Consider the following 16,725-nt stretch of genomic DNA (forward strand, 5'->3'; position numbering starts at 1 on the left):
GGCACGTCTGTCCCTCAGCAGCAGAAGCTCCACAGCTGCCGAGCCCTGGCCCCCAAGCCTCCAGCTCTTCCCTCCGCAGCCCCACCTCGGGGCCCTGCAGCCCAGGCTCTGCGGCAGGTGTGCCCTGAGCACCCTGCACACGGAGGGTTAACCTTGCAAGGGGCAGCGACCATATATGGGAAACCCGGCCCTTTGAGCCTGTGAGGAGCTCCCGTCCTGCCTCTCTGGCTGCAGTCCCAGGCCCCGGCCCGGTGGCCGCCCCGCCACCCCGAGCATGCGAGTGGCACTGGCCATGGCTGCGTGGATCATCGCCCTGCTGCCCCAGGACGGGGTCGCCACCCACGCTCTGCCGGGCATCGAAGATGAAGCCTTCAGCCAAGCCTGCGTCCGGGCTCACAACAAGTTCCGATCGGAGGTGAGCCCCAGGGCCAGCGACATGCTGTACATGGTAAGGGGTGCCCAACGCCTCACCCGGGGATCCTCGCTGCTCCAGAAGCTCCTTTCCATCAGGACTAGGGGGGCAGCAGACTGGCCACCGTGATGGAAGGGATCGGGGAGCCCACCCGTGCCCCCCCCCACCAGCGCTTCCCGGTGGCTCACACACTCCACACTGTGTCCCTCGCTCTCTTCCCTGTCGGTGTTTTAAGGGTGTTTGGTCTCTGAATTTACTTTCTTTTGCTGATGGCAGAGGATTGACTTTCTCAGGAAGCGGCACAGGCTCTCGGGAAAGGAGCAGCCGGGCTGGGGTTCGAGTCCCAGCTGCGCCGCCCACAGCCCAGCCTAAGGCTTCTGGTTCTGAGCACCTGGGGTGGGGTGGGGGCGTTGCTGCTGGAAATACAGACCGGGCCCCACAGCATCCGTGTCCTGCCGGCCACAGTGGCCGGTGTCGCTCACGCAGCCGCGAGTCCACACCCCGCAGTCACCAGGCTTTGTGCTGGCCTGTCCGGGCTGGACGGCCACATGCACCCGAGGCGCAGGGGGCCCTGTGTCCCCCAGCCGGCAGGCCACCGCCGGTCCTCCTCCCTCACGTGCTCACCTTGCCCCCCCCATGCCCACTCTTCGGCATCGGCTCTCATTCTCCGTTGGGAGGAACCTGAGCTTTCCCCGGAGGCTGGGCCCCCGGGCGAAGGCTGAGCAAATCAGGGCTCTGTGCCCCCGAGGGTGGTAAAGGGTGGGGACTGCTCAGGGCCAGGGCAGGGGGCTGCTCAGGGCCGGGGCGGGGGGCTGCTCAGGGCCGGGGTGGCGGTGGGCGACGTTCCTGGGCTCCCCGGTGGTGCGGCCTGCAGCGTGCAGCCTGAGGGGTGCGAGGGGCCCTGCCTGCCCCACCGGCCGCATGAGGCTGGAGGGCCTCTGACCAGCTTTCTCACCTCCCATGGTGGACGCCGATCCCTCTCAACTTTTCCTCCTCTCTGTAGTTGAAAGATCTTTACGAAATCTGGTTTTCGTTCTTGATCCTCCTACTGTTTAATGTTTCTTTTTGCAGACTTGGGACCCAGCACTCGCCCGAATTGCCAAAGCCTGGGCCAGAAACTGTAGATTTGAACACAATGGACAGCTGCACTCAAAGACGCTGCACCCAAACTTCACTTCGGTGGGAGAGAACATCTGGACTGGGTCTGTGTCCATATTTTCTGTGTCTTCAGCCATCACAAGCTGGTACAATGAAGTTCACGACTATGATTTCCAGACGCAGAAATGCAACAAGGTCTGTGGCCATTACACTCAGGTAAGTGTCTGCCCTGGATTCTCTTGAAATCAATATTTCTAACAGTAAGGAGAAAACTGGAATCTGGCGTTCGGAAAATCTATAGTAAGCTGCTGCACCTGCAAATATGAAAGAGCCGGGGGTGCAAGCTTATCTTAAAAATAAATGCATGGGCAGAAGCGCCTGGGTGGCTCAGTGGGTTAGGCGTCTGCCTCTGGCTCAGGTCATGATTCCGGGGCCTGGATGGAGCCCCGCACCCCATTTCCCTGCTCAGCGGGGGCCTGCTTCTCATTCTCCGTCTGCCCCTCTCCCCACTCGTGCTCTTTCTGCCCCTGTCTCTGTCTTTCTCAAATAAATAAATAAACTGGAGCAAATTGCAGACACAGAAGAGGTGGTGCACGAAGGGTTCCGTTATGTGCATAAACATAAAATGTGAGGCTCACCAACCTGGACAGACTGAATATTCTGGTAGCAGTACCTCCCTGGGGCACTTAATGCCATTTGAGAGCCACCAGAGGACTTTAGGAGTGAACGGGTTTTCGGGTGTGCATCTCCCATGGAATTGGAGGCCCCTGACTTGGGACCATACAATTGGGGGAAATAAGCTCCCCTGAAGGAACAGCGATTCCATGTCCCCCTGTCCTGTCAAGCGCGGCGGAGAGCCAAGACGCGTCACATGAGGAGGAAGACAACCATGGACAGGCCAGCGTGTAAACGCGTATAACCCTCCTGCACCTATTCCGCCCCCAGATCTCCCGTATTCCGTCCCAGTGGCCACATTCAGAGGCTCCCGATTGAGACTGTTTTGCTTTAACTCAAGGTGGCTAATTCATTCCCTTTCCCTTCCCGGCCTTCCCTGTCACGCCAGTGACTAAGGTGCTGAGTCATGTCTGACTGATTCTAATGGACAAGAATGTGTTGAAATGAGGAATGAGGGGGAAACATTGTCATGAAGCGGGAGAGCGAGGTTCTTGTCTCACAGAGTCAAAGAATGAGTCTTGGGATGCAGGACAGTGAGCCAGAGCGACAGCGTTGTAGCGGGTGAGGACGCGGAGAGAGCTCTCAGCAGTGGGGGGTCCCGAACGGTGTGTCCCTTACTGAGAACTGACTAGGAAGCTTGTGGTCTTGAGATCCTTGTGCCATCCTGGTTTGAGTGAGGACTCGTGATACCACCTTTAAATGGCTCCCTTTGGGGCCTGGTTTTCTTTGCTTCACAGGTGACTGTCATAAAAATGACACCCTCCCCGCCCACACCCAGGGCAGGGTGGCCTGCTTGCTCCCTTATCTCTGGCTTCCTTACATCTCCGCATTTTTGGGATTTCTGTGAGCCTGATCCTGTAGCCTTCTATCTCTCCCTACCTAGTCCTGCTGTTCCTTACTCACAAACAAGGTAGTTACCTTGAAATAATAGGGGTTTTTAAAGAGCAAAATGTTGTTGGAAAGACTTTCAACGTAATTCAGCCTATAGAGCCTCTGCTGTCGCCTGTGCTGTTACAGGTAAACAGGTTTGGCATGGCTCCGTATTATTATGATGTGAGAGGAAGGGCAGATTTCGGTGACATTTTCATCTCAAGATCATCCTAAGCAAGGAGGAGCCATCAAACCACCAGTAGCACTGACCCCTTTCTTGAAACTATAAATAAGGTTTCCCCTACACGTATCCCATAACCATTTATCTTGGCTTATGTTTACAAAACATTTTAATCAGAAAATTTATTCCATCAGAATTCCATACATCCTAGCAGGCCAGAAAGCCAAATCCACGTGGTACAAGTGGTACCTGGTGCCATTAAACACAGCGCAGGTGAAATCTCTGAAAACTGTCATTTTGAGGGTACCGACTGTCATTCATTCCCTGTTTAAGCGTCTAAGCTGTTCCAGGCGCCATGTAAGGCGGCCACCGACCACAGGTCTCTGCAGACCCCTGCGAAACAGAGCCCGGGAGAGCAGCTTACGTCCTAACACCGTGTGAGGACTACAGCTGCCAAGCCGGGAACGTGAGCAGGAATCCGGGGTGGGGCAGGGAGTGGAGGACGCAGGCGGCGCCTGGCCCTTGGGAGGTGACTTGTTCCAGGAGAGACGTGTGTTAGTGGATGTCAGAGGGGACATGCCTGGGGCGACGTGGAGAAGCGGGCAAGGTGCCGTGTGAGCAAAGGACATGGCAAGCTATCTGGGCAGAGTGGGGAACAGGCGGCGGCAGTTGCTTACGCAGCCGGAGCCGGAGCCCTTGGTTCTAGAAAACGAAGTGAGAGTTTGTCAAATGAAAAGGAAGAGGATTCCAGGCAAAATGAACAGGGTGTACGGTGGGTACCAATGAGCCTTGAACCCCAGAAGAATGGCTAGTGGCCCAGCAGCCCGAATACACGAAGATCAAAGGGCTGGTAAGCTGAGCGCAGACCCCTAGGCGGCCACGTCACGCTCCATGTCCGTCGTCCAGGGACTAAGGACCAAAGGCAGGAACTTCATGTGACATCAAGTAGACTTGAGATTTCAGAGCTGGCCCTCCCCAAATAGCAGAGCGCACTTGTAGGGTTTCCCTTACATCGGGATGAGCGGAGAAGGGGTAGCATTGGGGCCTGAGAGAATCCACTCCTGGCACGCAGGTGTCAGGGCCCAAGCTGCGGATCCTTCCCTGTTCTCTCTCTGAGACCAGCACCTTCTGCCCCTGGGGACCAGGCCCAGGGACGCCCGGGCTGGGGCAAGGCAGCCGCAGCAAGCACTCTGAAGGGAGCTTGGTACTCCACTCCCCGCGGCTTAAGGTGTCACTCGCAGGTCACCACAGACCTGGGAGGGCGCCGCAGTCACCCCCAGGTGCACCCACAGGTGCAGAGGGGTCCAGACGCTGTTGCGCAGGTCTTGCATCCCGCACGCACCCAGTCTCAGCTGGTCTGCAGGAGACCCTGAGAGTCTAGCACCCCTGCAGGGCCTGATTTCTGCTCCAGGCAGAGGAAAGAGACTCTCCTGAGCCTGGAAGCTGCGAGCCGTGTGGGCCCGTGCGCTCCGTGAGAGAGGACCCGGCTGCCCACGGGGGGCCCATCATGCGGGGCCCATCCACTGCCGCTTTCCTTGCAGAAGTGAGGAGTGAACAATGTCTCTGGGTTGGGGGGTGGCTGTTCACAAACCGAGGGGAGGTGCCCTGGTGCCCACGGGTGGCCAGGCCGGGTCCAGGGAGGCTGCCAAAGCTCGGCCCACAGCTGTGTGGACGGGAGACCCGGAGAGGAGGATGCGGGTGACGGTCCGGATCCTGGGGAGTTGATGCAGCTTCCGAGAACGCAGCAAACTGAATGGAGCCCAATGCTGAAGGAGATAGAACTGAAGAAGTTACTGGGAGCTGCTATTTTATATTATGACTGCTTTTAAAATTTTTGTTCCTGGACGCCTGGCTGGCTCAGTTGGTTGAGTGTCTGCCTGAGGTCATGATGCTGGGGTCCGGGATGGAGCACTGGGTTGTCCCCCCCCCCCCCAGTCTGGGCTCCCTGCTCAGCAGGGAGTCTGATTCTCCCTCTACCCCTCCCTCCTGTTCACATTCTCTTTCACATAAAATAAAAAATAAATCTTTACAAAATAATAAGATAAAATGTTCGTGGATCTGGTAAAAATCTGGATCTCTGACATTTTTAAGCCCCAGCTTCTTGGACAGTGCAGTTCTTTTCAGTTTTGGTTTAGACGCCATTCATTCTTTGCTGCTGATTAAGCTGAAGAAGCCTGAGAATAATGTTTGAAACACGGTTAATAAAGCTCTTTGCCTAGTACAAAAAAGAGGAAGAAGAGGAAAAGGAAGAAGAAGAGGAGGAGGAAGAGGAAGAAGGAGAAGAGGAAGAAAGAAAGAGAAGTTGTTTTCTCGGTGACACAGCTCGCAAGAGGAAGGAGCTGGGTCAGGCATCAGGAATGGGTGAGGAGTAATAGTAGGATGCATATGAATCATCTGGTCAGGGCGGGTACTTTGTGGGCATTAACAAAGGTTAGATCTCTTGTTTTTTTAGCAGCTACACTGGGGGTAGGAACACGTCAACAGCCTGGTTAAAGATGACTGTGTTACAATGTAATGGTTTCATCATTGCAAGAAATCTTATACTGGAGAGTCAAGACTACTCAACTGCCATTTTAAACTCTTGCAAGAGATGACCTCAGGTGGCAGTATGATCTCTCACTTAGCCTCATCTTCTATTAATAAAAAGCAAGCTATTTTCAGATTTCGGCTGGTGGGGGTTCGTTGTATGGAGTAAAGACAATAGACGTAGATCCAATTACTAAGTCATACAGGTTTGGGATTTCTTGACACATTAGGTCAACGCTTCAACACTCTAGCTCGGTCTTCACTGGAGATGATAGGTTTGCATTCTGGAAGAGTTCTGGTACATTAATATGGGAGATTATTTTGTCGCAGGCAGTCCGCCCTTATAAAACTTGGGAGTTGCCTGACTTCAAGATAGGGGCAGCTGCTTAGGTTAGGTAGTGCTGAGAATGAGCCCTAAATGGCACCACAGATCTCATTTTTGTTCAGTCCAGGCCGCACTGCCACCCTCTGGAGATCATTATTTTTACAGTTACTTAACCAAAGCAGGTGGGACACGTTTCAGTTTCTCTACCTGGTTTAATGTATGTTGCAGTGTTACTACGCTCGTGAGATGGTGCCAGATATCGAGCCAGGAGAACTCATACTGAGCCTTGAAGGATGTTGGGAAGGGGATGTTAGCTCCAAAGGGCAGACGTGCCTGCCCCCAGTAGGCTCCCGGACGGAATGTTTTTGTTGGAAAGGTACAGAGAGTGGTTCCTAGTTCCATGAAAAGGGAAAGCACTTGGATGGCGGCGTGCTCAGGGCGTGGACTGTGCCCAAAGTACGTTGTGGTGAAGCAGAAGTAGGTTTCAACACTCATCTGCAAAACCAGGGCCATGTCTCTTTAGTGATGTGTCATGAAGTTACACCTGAGGCTGCATGTAAAGCGCTCAACACTACCTTGGCCTCAAGTAAATTCCCAGTAATCAGTGGTTCTCACTATTTTTTTAATAATTACTTATTTTTCTTCACCATACTAAAGGAAATGAAAACATACAACAGGAATCTGATTCAAAATTTTTGAATATATTCAAAAATTTTGAAACAAAAAAAACTAGAGAATAAAACATGAACATGTGCTGAGGGCTTGCTAGGTTGCAGCAGCTGTTCTGAGCGCTTTCTTACTAGCCCTTTGAGAATGTCGAAATAGGCCCGTGGAGTCAGTAGTGTTATCCTCACTAAACAGTCAAGGAAGCCAAGGCCAAGGTCACACGGTGAGTGGCTGAGCCGGAATAGGAACTCAGTCATTGTAACCCCAGAGCCCACAGGTTGAACCCAGAACCTGAATGCCCATACCCATTTCAAGCTTTTGAAAAAAGACCAACTGGAATGAAAAGTAAACCGTGGGACATCTGTGCAGTAAAGTAGTGAACCCAACAGCACAAATGGATCTCAAATGCTTATGCTTTGTGCAAGAAGCCAGGGTGGAAAAGCTACATTTATATAACATTTGATTCCATTTATATAACATTTTGGAAAACACAAAACGATGGGGACAGAAAACGGATTGGTGATTCCCAGGGGCCAGGGCTGGGGGTAAGAACTCATCACAAAGGAGCACAAGGGAACTTTTGGGGGTGATGGAAATGTTCTAGGTTGTGGCTACACAGCTATGTTTTTGTCAAAATTCATGGAACTGTACACCTAAAAAGGATGTCATTTACTGTGTGTTAATCACAAACTGACTTAAAAAGAGACCGATTAAAACAAAATGAATGCAGGGCACCTTGGTGGCTCAGTGGTTGAGCATTTGCCTTTGGCTCACAGCGTGATATTGCTTCTCCCTCTGCCTTTGCCTCTGCCTCTCTCTCTGCATCTCTCATGAGCAAATAAATAAAAATCTTAATAAATAAGTAAATAAATGGTAACTAACATTTCATATCCTTGGAAACAGAACAGAAAACAAAAGCCACAGTGTAAAAGCATTCAAGAGTTGTGTGTGGGAAGCCCAAAGATGGAGAATACTCGAGGTAACAAACACCTGAAGAAAGTGCTCAAAGATCAAAGGATAAAAAATATAAAATGATGTACTAAGGTGATAGTAAAAGGAACACACGGGAGACATTGCACCCAGTTAGCGTGCATAGTAATCACCCGAGGAACTTAAAATATAGATTTTATTCTTTTTTATGACTGAATAATATTCCTATATATGTAATACATTTTCCTGGAGAACAGATTCTATTTGGTCCCAGTCCAGCTCCCAGCTCGGGCCTGTGCACCGCGTCACCATCCCCATTCCCTGGTCCCAGCCCAGCTCCCAGCTCCCAGCTCCCAGCTCCGGCCTGTGTGCCACCCGCCCGCAGGCTTTGCTCCCACATTCAAGCCTTGTGTGTGGTCGGTCGTCCCCGCTCCCCAGCCTTCCCGGACACCTGCCTCATCCCCTCCTCCCCAGTACCCACTACTTTATTTCTGTGCCAGAAATGGTCTCGTGTCGTGTACGTTTATCTCACATGCTCACAGCCCAGTAATAACCATCGCAAGTCCCATTTCCAACTGAATTCTGAGCGCCGGAGTGCCCCTGGCAGCAATGGCTCTTCCTGACGACAGTGAGCACCCTGCTGTGTGGATGAAGCCCTCATCAGCCTCACACGTTCACCTTCCTGTCTCTCCTGACTTTCTCTCAGGTCGTCTGGGCAGACAGTTACAAGGTTGGCTGCGCAGTACAGTACTGTCCCACAGTTGCCGGCCTGCAATTTTCCAACACAGCGCATTTCATATGCAACTATGGACCAGGGTAAGTATCCAAATCAACCTCTTTCTAAAAAAATTCTTTTTGAATCTACTTTAGAAGTCTTATCTTCATTATAGAAATTTGGTATAAGGAAAGTATAAAAAAGGAAATTAATATCGTTAATTCCTCTATGCAGGGATCTACTCCATTAATACCTGGTGCTTTTTTTGTAATATATGCGTGTCTGTGTGCACCCTTTACAAGCACTACATAAACACGAAGAGTGGTATTTTTAAGAGTGGTAAGACTAAAATGTTCTTAGGGATGTAGATCAATGGGAAACAGTAATAACACCCCAAAATGGAAGGACTGATGTTGCTTCGTATGTGTGGGTTTATTAAAAACTTGGCATGTTTTACACAATTTTCAAAACAAAAAAATCTGAATTTCTCAACTTACATAATTTATTTCATTTAATTTTGCAAGTTTTGGTTTAAAATGGGTACAGTTTTTCTTCCTTTGGAAATCAGGGTAGATTCATGACGTACTCCCTCCCCTAGCTCTCTTTAAACATATGTGTGTTTATGAATCCTACATGTCATTATTGAGAAAATGGAGATCATACTGGAAATGCACGTTTTATACTCACTTAAAATTATACTAAGAGCATTCTCCACATCATTAAACTTAAACATAGTGTCGGTAGTCAGAAAAATAATGAGAGCAGTGCTTCACAAAGGTGGCGTTGATGGTGGAGGAGGGAGCCCCTGTACCTCCCAGAGCCAAAGCCAAGGCTGTCAAGGCCAAGAAGGTGGTGCTGAAAGGTCTGCTCTCACCACACCGACTCCGCTTCAAAGGCAGCCCAAATACCTTTGAAAGGGTGCCTCCACGAGACCGGCTTGATCACGGTGCCTTCGGGTTACCCCGCTGCTGAGTCAGTCATGAAGGAAGCACAACACAACCATGGAGTCACCGTGGACGTGTGCCAGGCCAGGCTGAGAAGCAGCTCTGCGACCTCGTGGCCCGGCCGCCGCCCCATCAGGCCCGATGGACAGAAGCATGTGTTCCCCTGGCTCTTTACTACGGTGCTTCGGTTGTTGCCCACGGAACTGAGTACATCTAGGGCACCTGGGGGCTCAGTCAGTTAAGGCTCTGCCTTCAGCTCAGGTCCTGATCCTGGGGTCCAGGGATTGAGCCCCCAGAGGGCTCCCTGCTCAGTGGGGAGCCTGCTTCTCCCTCACCCTCTGCCCTTCCTAACCCCACTTGTGCCCCCTCTCTCTCTCTAATAAATAAATAAAATCTTTTAAAAAAATTGGGATCATGTAACCTGAGTCCAGCTGATTAAACATATATATTTCCACTATAAAAAATAAAGTAACACTTACACAATGCTTACTATATGCTAAGCACTTTTAAAAAAAGATTTTATTCATTTATTAGAGAGAGAGGCTCACATGGTGGGTGTGCAGGTGGAGGGCTCAGGGAGAAAATCTCAAGCGGACTCCACGCTGAGCATGGAGCCCCATCCGAGGCTCCAGGCCACGACCCACGAGATCAAGACCTGAATGGAAACCAAGGACGCTTAACTGATGGAGCCACCCAGGCCCCACTCCACTCTTCCAAGGGCTTAGCACATATTTACTTACTTAATCTTCACGAAACGTCTTGAGACAGGTCCTCTTACCATCCCTGTTTGGCAGATAAGAGAACGGAAGTGCTGACCGGGTGAGTAGTCTGCCCAGGGCTCCAGAGCTGGTGACTGTTTCACATGCCACCGTGTCACAGCTGGACGGTGACCTGGGCTGTCTGGCTTCTGGGTCTGTGCTCTACGTGGTCACACAGCAGCTTCTCCTACTCAAGAGTTTAGATTGTCTGTATTTTCTTTTACTATCTGATGAAAAACCTTGTATAGAACTTTGGTCCTAACTTTGTGGATTTCCCCACAATTCCTAGAAATACTATACCAAGTAAAAGGTATGATCATCTTTAAGTTTTTAAAGATGCATACGGCCAACTTACCCTCCGCTATTATACCGACGTATACTCCTTCATTAGAACTGGATGTTATATTTTTTTAGTATTTTCTAATTTGATGCAAAGTGTTACCTTGTGTTTTCTTTTGCATCTCTTTTGACTACTAGTGATTAACAGATTTTCATCTGACTGCCTACTCACATTCCTTCTTTTGTGAATCCTATAGTCTGCTCATTTTTCCACTGGAGTGATTCTCTTAATGATTTATGGAAGTTGTTTATACTTTAAAGCTTTTACTGTCATATATACAACAATCTTTTCTTTAATCGGTTGACCTTGAATTTTGTTTGAATTTTACCAATCTTTGGGATTCCAAAAGATATGCTAGAAGGCGGCTCTCTTCCCCTGAAGTAAAATTCAGAAGAAATGTTTGATAGTCTGAGTGTAGGTGGGAGTGGAGGGACCAAAATCAGGTGTCAGCTTTGACTGAAAACCCCAGAGTCAGAAAATAGGGAAAAATCAGGAAAAACCAGCCAAAGTCAATGGCTGGTTAATTGCCATTAAGTCAATCAGTGGTGACTTTTCGCAACATCTATATAGTTTAATGGTTAAGATGCAGGGTCTTGGGACTCACTGTGGGGCCCTGGACAAGTTACTTAACCTCTCTGAACCTGTTTCCTCTGTAAAAGATCAGGATAATGAAAGCACCAACTACTCACCAAGCAGCTATGAAAATTACGTGAGAAAGCGATGTGAAGCACGAGGTTATGCGCAACAGCTGGCAAAGGTGATTATTTGAGAAGTATTCAGATATTGTGGTTACAACAAGGAGACACGGAGGTGAAGTCTCCTGGTTTAGACTCCCTTTGGTTCACTTCAGAGTTCTAAACAGTAAGTCGTAACACTAATAACCAGTTATAATGCTTCTGTAGGGTGACATTCACTTATTCATACAAATCAATGGGTTCATACCTTCAAATATTCAACAAGTGTTTGTTTACTGAGCTCCGAAGGAGAACCAGCCAGCTGGAGTCCCCGCTCGCATGGGGCACAGAGACAATAAAAATACAAATAAAATAACTGCATGATGAAAGGAGTCACGAAGGAACTAGCACTACTACTATAGTCAATGCTATCGACAGGCAGGGGCCTTACTTGGATAAAGTGATGTATTTGAGTGTAGGCATGAAGAAGAGAATCCGGGCGCGTGGGGAACTTCACAGACGTCCTGCAGAAAACACATGCAAAGCTTCTGCGGTGAGGATTCTGGAGAGGACGGAAGAGCAGAGTGCGAGGGCCACCGGGTGGCCTGCCCCTGGCCAGTCAGCTCAGGCCTCGGGGGCCGGGGCTGCGTTAACTGTAGCCACGTCGCAAGAGGAATCACCCAGGTCTTTTAAGCAAGTGAGTGACAGGACCTGCTTTAAATGGGAGATCGTTCTGTAGACGCGGAACACGGACTGGAGAGCACAGTGCGGGTGACGGGGTGCACGGGCACTAGGTCGGGATGTCCTCAGTTTCTACGCCTTGTGGTGCAAACGGTCCTAGGCCCCCATACCACAGAATTGTAAGAAGTCCAGTACCACCCCCACCCCCCGTATGTCTGAGATTTCCAAAGGGTGGGGTGCAGGGCGCCTGGTTCTCCTGTCACCTGGAACTCCTGCTCCAGAGTCCGTAACTGCTGGGGAGTTTCGACACCTCGTCCTGACTGCTTCTGGTCATTCTGATCGGCATGTTTCAAACGTGGACACAACTATCCCTTCCTTCCCTTGGGCCTCCCTGAGCAAGGTGACCTTGTGACGAGCGGAAAAGAGGATTCCGTGTGGAAGAGGAAATGACAACCTTGACCAGCAGATACTACCTCCTGTACCCTGCCGTAACGACCCTTATATTTACCTTTTTCATTAAAAATCTTATCTTGGGGACGCCTGGGTGGCTGTGGTTGAGCGTCTCCCTTCAGCTCAGGTCGTGACCCTGGAGTCCCGGGATTGATCCCATATGGGGCTCCCTGCAGGGAGCCTGCTTCTCTCTCTGCCTGTGTCTCTGCGTCTCTGTGTTTCTCATGAATAGATAAAATCTCAAAAAAAAAAAAAATTTTTCTGGGGGGTGCCTGGCTGGATAGTCAGGAAAGCTTATGACTCTTGATCCTGAGGTTGTGAGTTTGAGCCCTATGCTGGGCACAGAGAATACGGTAAAAAACAAAGAAACAACAAGAAAACCTGACTTTTCTCTTCCCGTGTCCTGGGGCCCTCTCTCTTCTTGCTCAGGCTACCAGGGAAACACTAAAATTTCTTGCTTCTTTATGAGAACCCTTCAGGGCCTTGGGTCTCCATTGTTCCCATCCACATAAACGCAGGCCTTCCCAGGAGCACGTTTCTCCTGGGATGAATCTGCCATTTCCCTAATATTCACAACTGCCTTGTCTTTAGCCTGTTTTTTGGTAGTAAGTTCTCCATCTTCTCTATAGTGTGGAAATCACAATTCAACAAAGAATGAAATTGCATGAATGATTTTATTAAAAACACTCTAGAACTTGACCACTCAACGAGTACTGTGCTTTCTAACAATGAAAGATGTCACTGTGATTAACACGCACCTCGAATGTCTTTTATAATTGTTACCAGAATATTCCTTTGACGATTTTCCACAGTGTAAAGTAAACATGAAGATAAACTTAGTTTCTGAATCAACCTAAATTAATTTGGAGCCAAACAAGATTAGAACATGTATTTGGTGTTGGAAATGAGGCGCTAATATATTAAAAAGTAATGTCTCCTTAACTTTGGTTCTTAACCAAACTTCCTTAACTTTGGAGGTAAAGGTATAGTGTTAGGGGAGGGGAGTCCAGGCCATAAACTTGGATTAGAAAAAAGTTACATGTTTATTGTCATTCACCTCTACTGAAAATTACATTTCATTATGTACGAAGACAATGCTTCAGTCACATCAGCAGTACGTGACCTGGTGTTGGTACTGCATCTATCTTTGTAAATACCAGATGTTTTCATATCACATTCTACTTGCTGCAGATATCTTAAAATATGGTTTTAATTTATCGTGAAAGGGATAAGAATCATTAGAATTCTTGCTAGGTCTTATTTAATATTAATACTTAAACAGAGAAGCACATATTGCTGTATCACAAATATTTCTAACATTTTGATCACTATTTAAACTTAGTTTCCTTTATAATCTTACAAACTTGATTTTACGCACCTAAAAACAAACATTCAGGGCACCTGGGTGGCTCAGTCGGTTAAGTGTCCAGCTTTTGATCTTGGCTAAGGTCTCTATCTCGGGGCTGTGAGCTCAAACCCTGTGTTGAGCTCCACACTGGACATGGGAGCTTACTTAAAAAAAAAAAAAGTAAAAATAAACTATTTTGAGAGTCCATCGGCTCCACCATGACACAAAAAAAAAGTTAAGAACTCCTTTCCACAAGAGATGAGTAGGGCAGCCCCAGTGGCTCAGCAGTTTAGTGCCACCTTTGGCCCAGGGCATAATCCTGGAGACCCAGGATCGAGTCCCAAGTCGGGCTCCCTGCATGGAGCCTGCTTCTGTCTCTGCCTCTCTCTCTCTCTTTCTGTGTGTCTCTCATGAATGAGTAAATAAAATCTTAAAAAAAAAAAAAAAGAGACAGATGAGTACAATGGCAGATTTACTGAAATGCACTTGCAAGTCTCATTATTACTACTCTGAAGATGTTCATGGGGATTTAAAAGTCTGAATGTTTCACTTTCTAGTGTGTGACCTTGGTCAATTACTTATACTTTGTGCCTCAGCCTCTAGCTATATTGCGGATATATAAATAACCGTGTCTTACCCATAGGTTACTGTGAAAATTAATTCATTCAAGGATTCTTAGCTTAGTACAGTAGTTACTATATATTATTCACCTCACATCTTTTACATGAAAACAAATTTCCCTTTAGAAATTTCCCCAATCTCTTGTTATTTTCTTTTGGAAGGTACTCAACTCAGGCAAATGAGTCCTGTCCAATAAAAACTAAGGAGGCTTGCTAAACTGAGAAGAGTAAGTATGGGTCATGATACCTTAGGATGGGCAGTTTTTCGGATAGTAGTAATCGCACAAGCCAGACAGTTTAAGTAGGCGGAGTGTTGCCCTGGAGTCAGACAAATTCAGGTTCCCTTGGTACTCTAACATGTATACATTGTGATTTTTGACAAGATAATTTCTTAAGAGCTTTAATTTCCTTATCTGTAAAATAAAAATAAATTTCCCGAGTTGTCTTAAGAATTAAATGAAACTATATAGGTGAAAATATAGGTTCGCAGACACAGACACCATAAACTCTGTTAATGTTAACTTCCATTTCCCTCACCAACCCTCTGAATCCGTGGACTTGCATCCTATGGATTTAGTCAAAGATTCGTACTAAATTTCGTTGCAAAAAAAAAAAAAAAAAATCCCTCCAAACGTACAGCTTTTTTCTATTTTATAGACAAAGCTACCGAACGCCATACAAAAGAGGATCTACTTGCAGTGCCTGTCCCAATAATGACAAGTGTTTGGATAATCTCTGCAGTGAGTAAAATGAAAAATCTACCAATAATACAATGTGTCTGAAACGATTATAACTGTGGAATTAAGAATGCAAATATTGGCTTTATCCTAATAGCAATTTTCAGGGAAGCTGGCATCAGGTAGCAATCAAACTGATGGCTTACTGTCCTAATAATGAACATTTATTTAAGGTAAATTTAAGGAAGCCAATAATAGACTTCTTAGCTGTAATCAGTAAATGGAGAATGACTACGAGAATAAAAACTGTAGATGCAAGATTTGCTAATTTCAGCAAGATTAGAAAAACAAAACAAAACAAAACAAACTGCTTTGTAAACTCTGAATTCTCATCTTCACTCCAGGTACAGACAGCCACCCTTTTTCAATCAGCTTTCTGAGCCAGTCATAGCTTTCCTAGTTTAACCATTCATTTCACTTAACAGCAGTTTTGCTAAAAGAACTCGGGGTAACGTGTAGCAGCTCTGCAATCTCTTCTCAGAGTATCAACATATTAACTGAATATTTCCTTTCATGTTGCTTCAGCACTACAAAGCATAGTATTTTTTTTCCTCCAGTTAGGCAGTATAACACAGGAATTAAAACCACACATTCTTGAAATAATATGCCCAAGTTCAATTTCCAGTTCCACCACTATGACCTTGGGCAACCACAGGAACGGGTTTCCTCAATAATAAAATGTAGATGGCAGTATCATCTGTTTGATGAAACAGATTAAGGAAAAAAGAAAAAAAATTTATATCTAGAACAAGAGTCGTGCATACAGTAGCACTCAATAAATATTACCTATTAACCACAAATTCATCCTTCCTATACACCCAAATGTTGAGTTTACTTGGTATTTTCTTTATGCCCAAATTTTGTGACATTTTTATGCCACGAACAATTGTCGTGGCATAAAAATGCTTAAATGCTTCTTTAAAATCGGGATGAAAACTAAGAATTATTTTAAATTATTTAAAGAGTAATTTAATTATTGCTACTGTTTAGCTCTCTTCCCCTCTAGAGTTTGAATTTCAAACAGGTAGGAACTATGCTAATTCACTTATACTCTACTCTGGCTGGCAAATAAGCACTAATTTGAAGGCATATTTTCTTAAAAAATATTCCTTCTCTTTAAAAATCTAGTAATTAGTAACAACTCTGTATGACAAGAAGAAAGTTCCTGGACTTTTAGCTTTTGATTTTGGAACTAGCTTGAAATAGCTTCTAATCTTGTGGGATATTCAGAAAATTAAGGCTGTGGTTCAGTAATGAAAAAGCCCTGGGCCCTTAAGAAAATTAAGGGCAAATAAGCTACCGTGCATGAGGGTAAGGGTTAGAGGATAAAAGCTTTTATTGAACAGATTCCATATCTGACAAATTATGACAAATACTAGAGAAAAAAGTTCCTTTCTGGTCCTCTAGGTACCATTGGCAAGTTTAATAAATACCCGTGGAGGCCCAATCAGGATGGTTCTGCATAATATGCCGGGTATGCCAATGATACTTGGGATGATTCTAGCAAGTACATGAATGCACGTTAGTTTCAATATTCAGGAGCTGAATATTTAACATTGGAGAAAGAATATAACTAGCACAGCAAATCCTTGATTTCATGGTATTAAATGCCCAAAAAAAGTTAAAGCAGCAGCAGCTCCCTGGTAATCCACCACAGACAAAGCCCAAACACAGGTATGATGCTTGGGGATGCTCACAGACACCCAGCCAGCTCCTTGCTGGATTCCACCACAGAATTCAACAGCAGCTGGCACAGAACTGATGTAGAAAAGGTA

The 16,725-nt window shown here is 46.9% G+C and overlaps 2 protein-coding genes across 3 annotated transcripts in view; one reads left to right on the forward strand and one right to left on the reverse strand.

The window, feature by feature from the left end:
- GLIPR1 (GLI pathogenesis related 1) overlaps window positions 1-16,725 on the forward strand; it is a 17,434-nt gene continuing 709 nt past the window's right edge. Inside the window, exons 1-4 of one of the 2 annotated variants that reach the window (XM_055328013.1) lie at window positions 1-448; window positions 1,484-1,726; window positions 8,390-8,499; window positions 14,871-14,953. In XM_055328013.1, the coding sequence (XP_055183988.1) occupies window positions 275-448; window positions 1,484-1,726; window positions 8,390-8,499; window positions 14,871-14,953 (610 nt within the window). In that variant the 5' untranslated portion in view covers window positions 1-274. The remainder of the gene's footprint in view (window positions 449-1,483; window positions 1,727-8,389; window positions 8,500-14,870; window positions 14,954-16,725) is intronic. The other variant, XM_055328014.1, reaches the window with a different exon arrangement.
- Window positions 12,901-16,725, reverse strand: part of KRR1 (KRR1 small subunit processome component homolog) — a 20,063-nt gene continuing 16,238 nt past the window's right edge. Inside the window, exon 4 of the mRNA XM_055328015.1 lies at window positions 12,901-15,650. The gene's annotated coding sequence lies outside the window, so the exon portion shown is untranslated. The remainder of the gene's footprint in view (window positions 15,651-16,725) is intronic.

Source organism: Nyctereutes procyonoides, unplaced genomic scaffold, assembly GCF_905146905.1.
Source record: "Nyctereutes procyonoides isolate TBG_1078 unplaced genomic scaffold, NYPRO_anot_genome, whole genome shotgun sequence".
Taxonomy (NCBI): domain Eukaryota; kingdom Metazoa; phylum Chordata; class Mammalia; order Carnivora; family Canidae; genus Nyctereutes; species Nyctereutes procyonoides.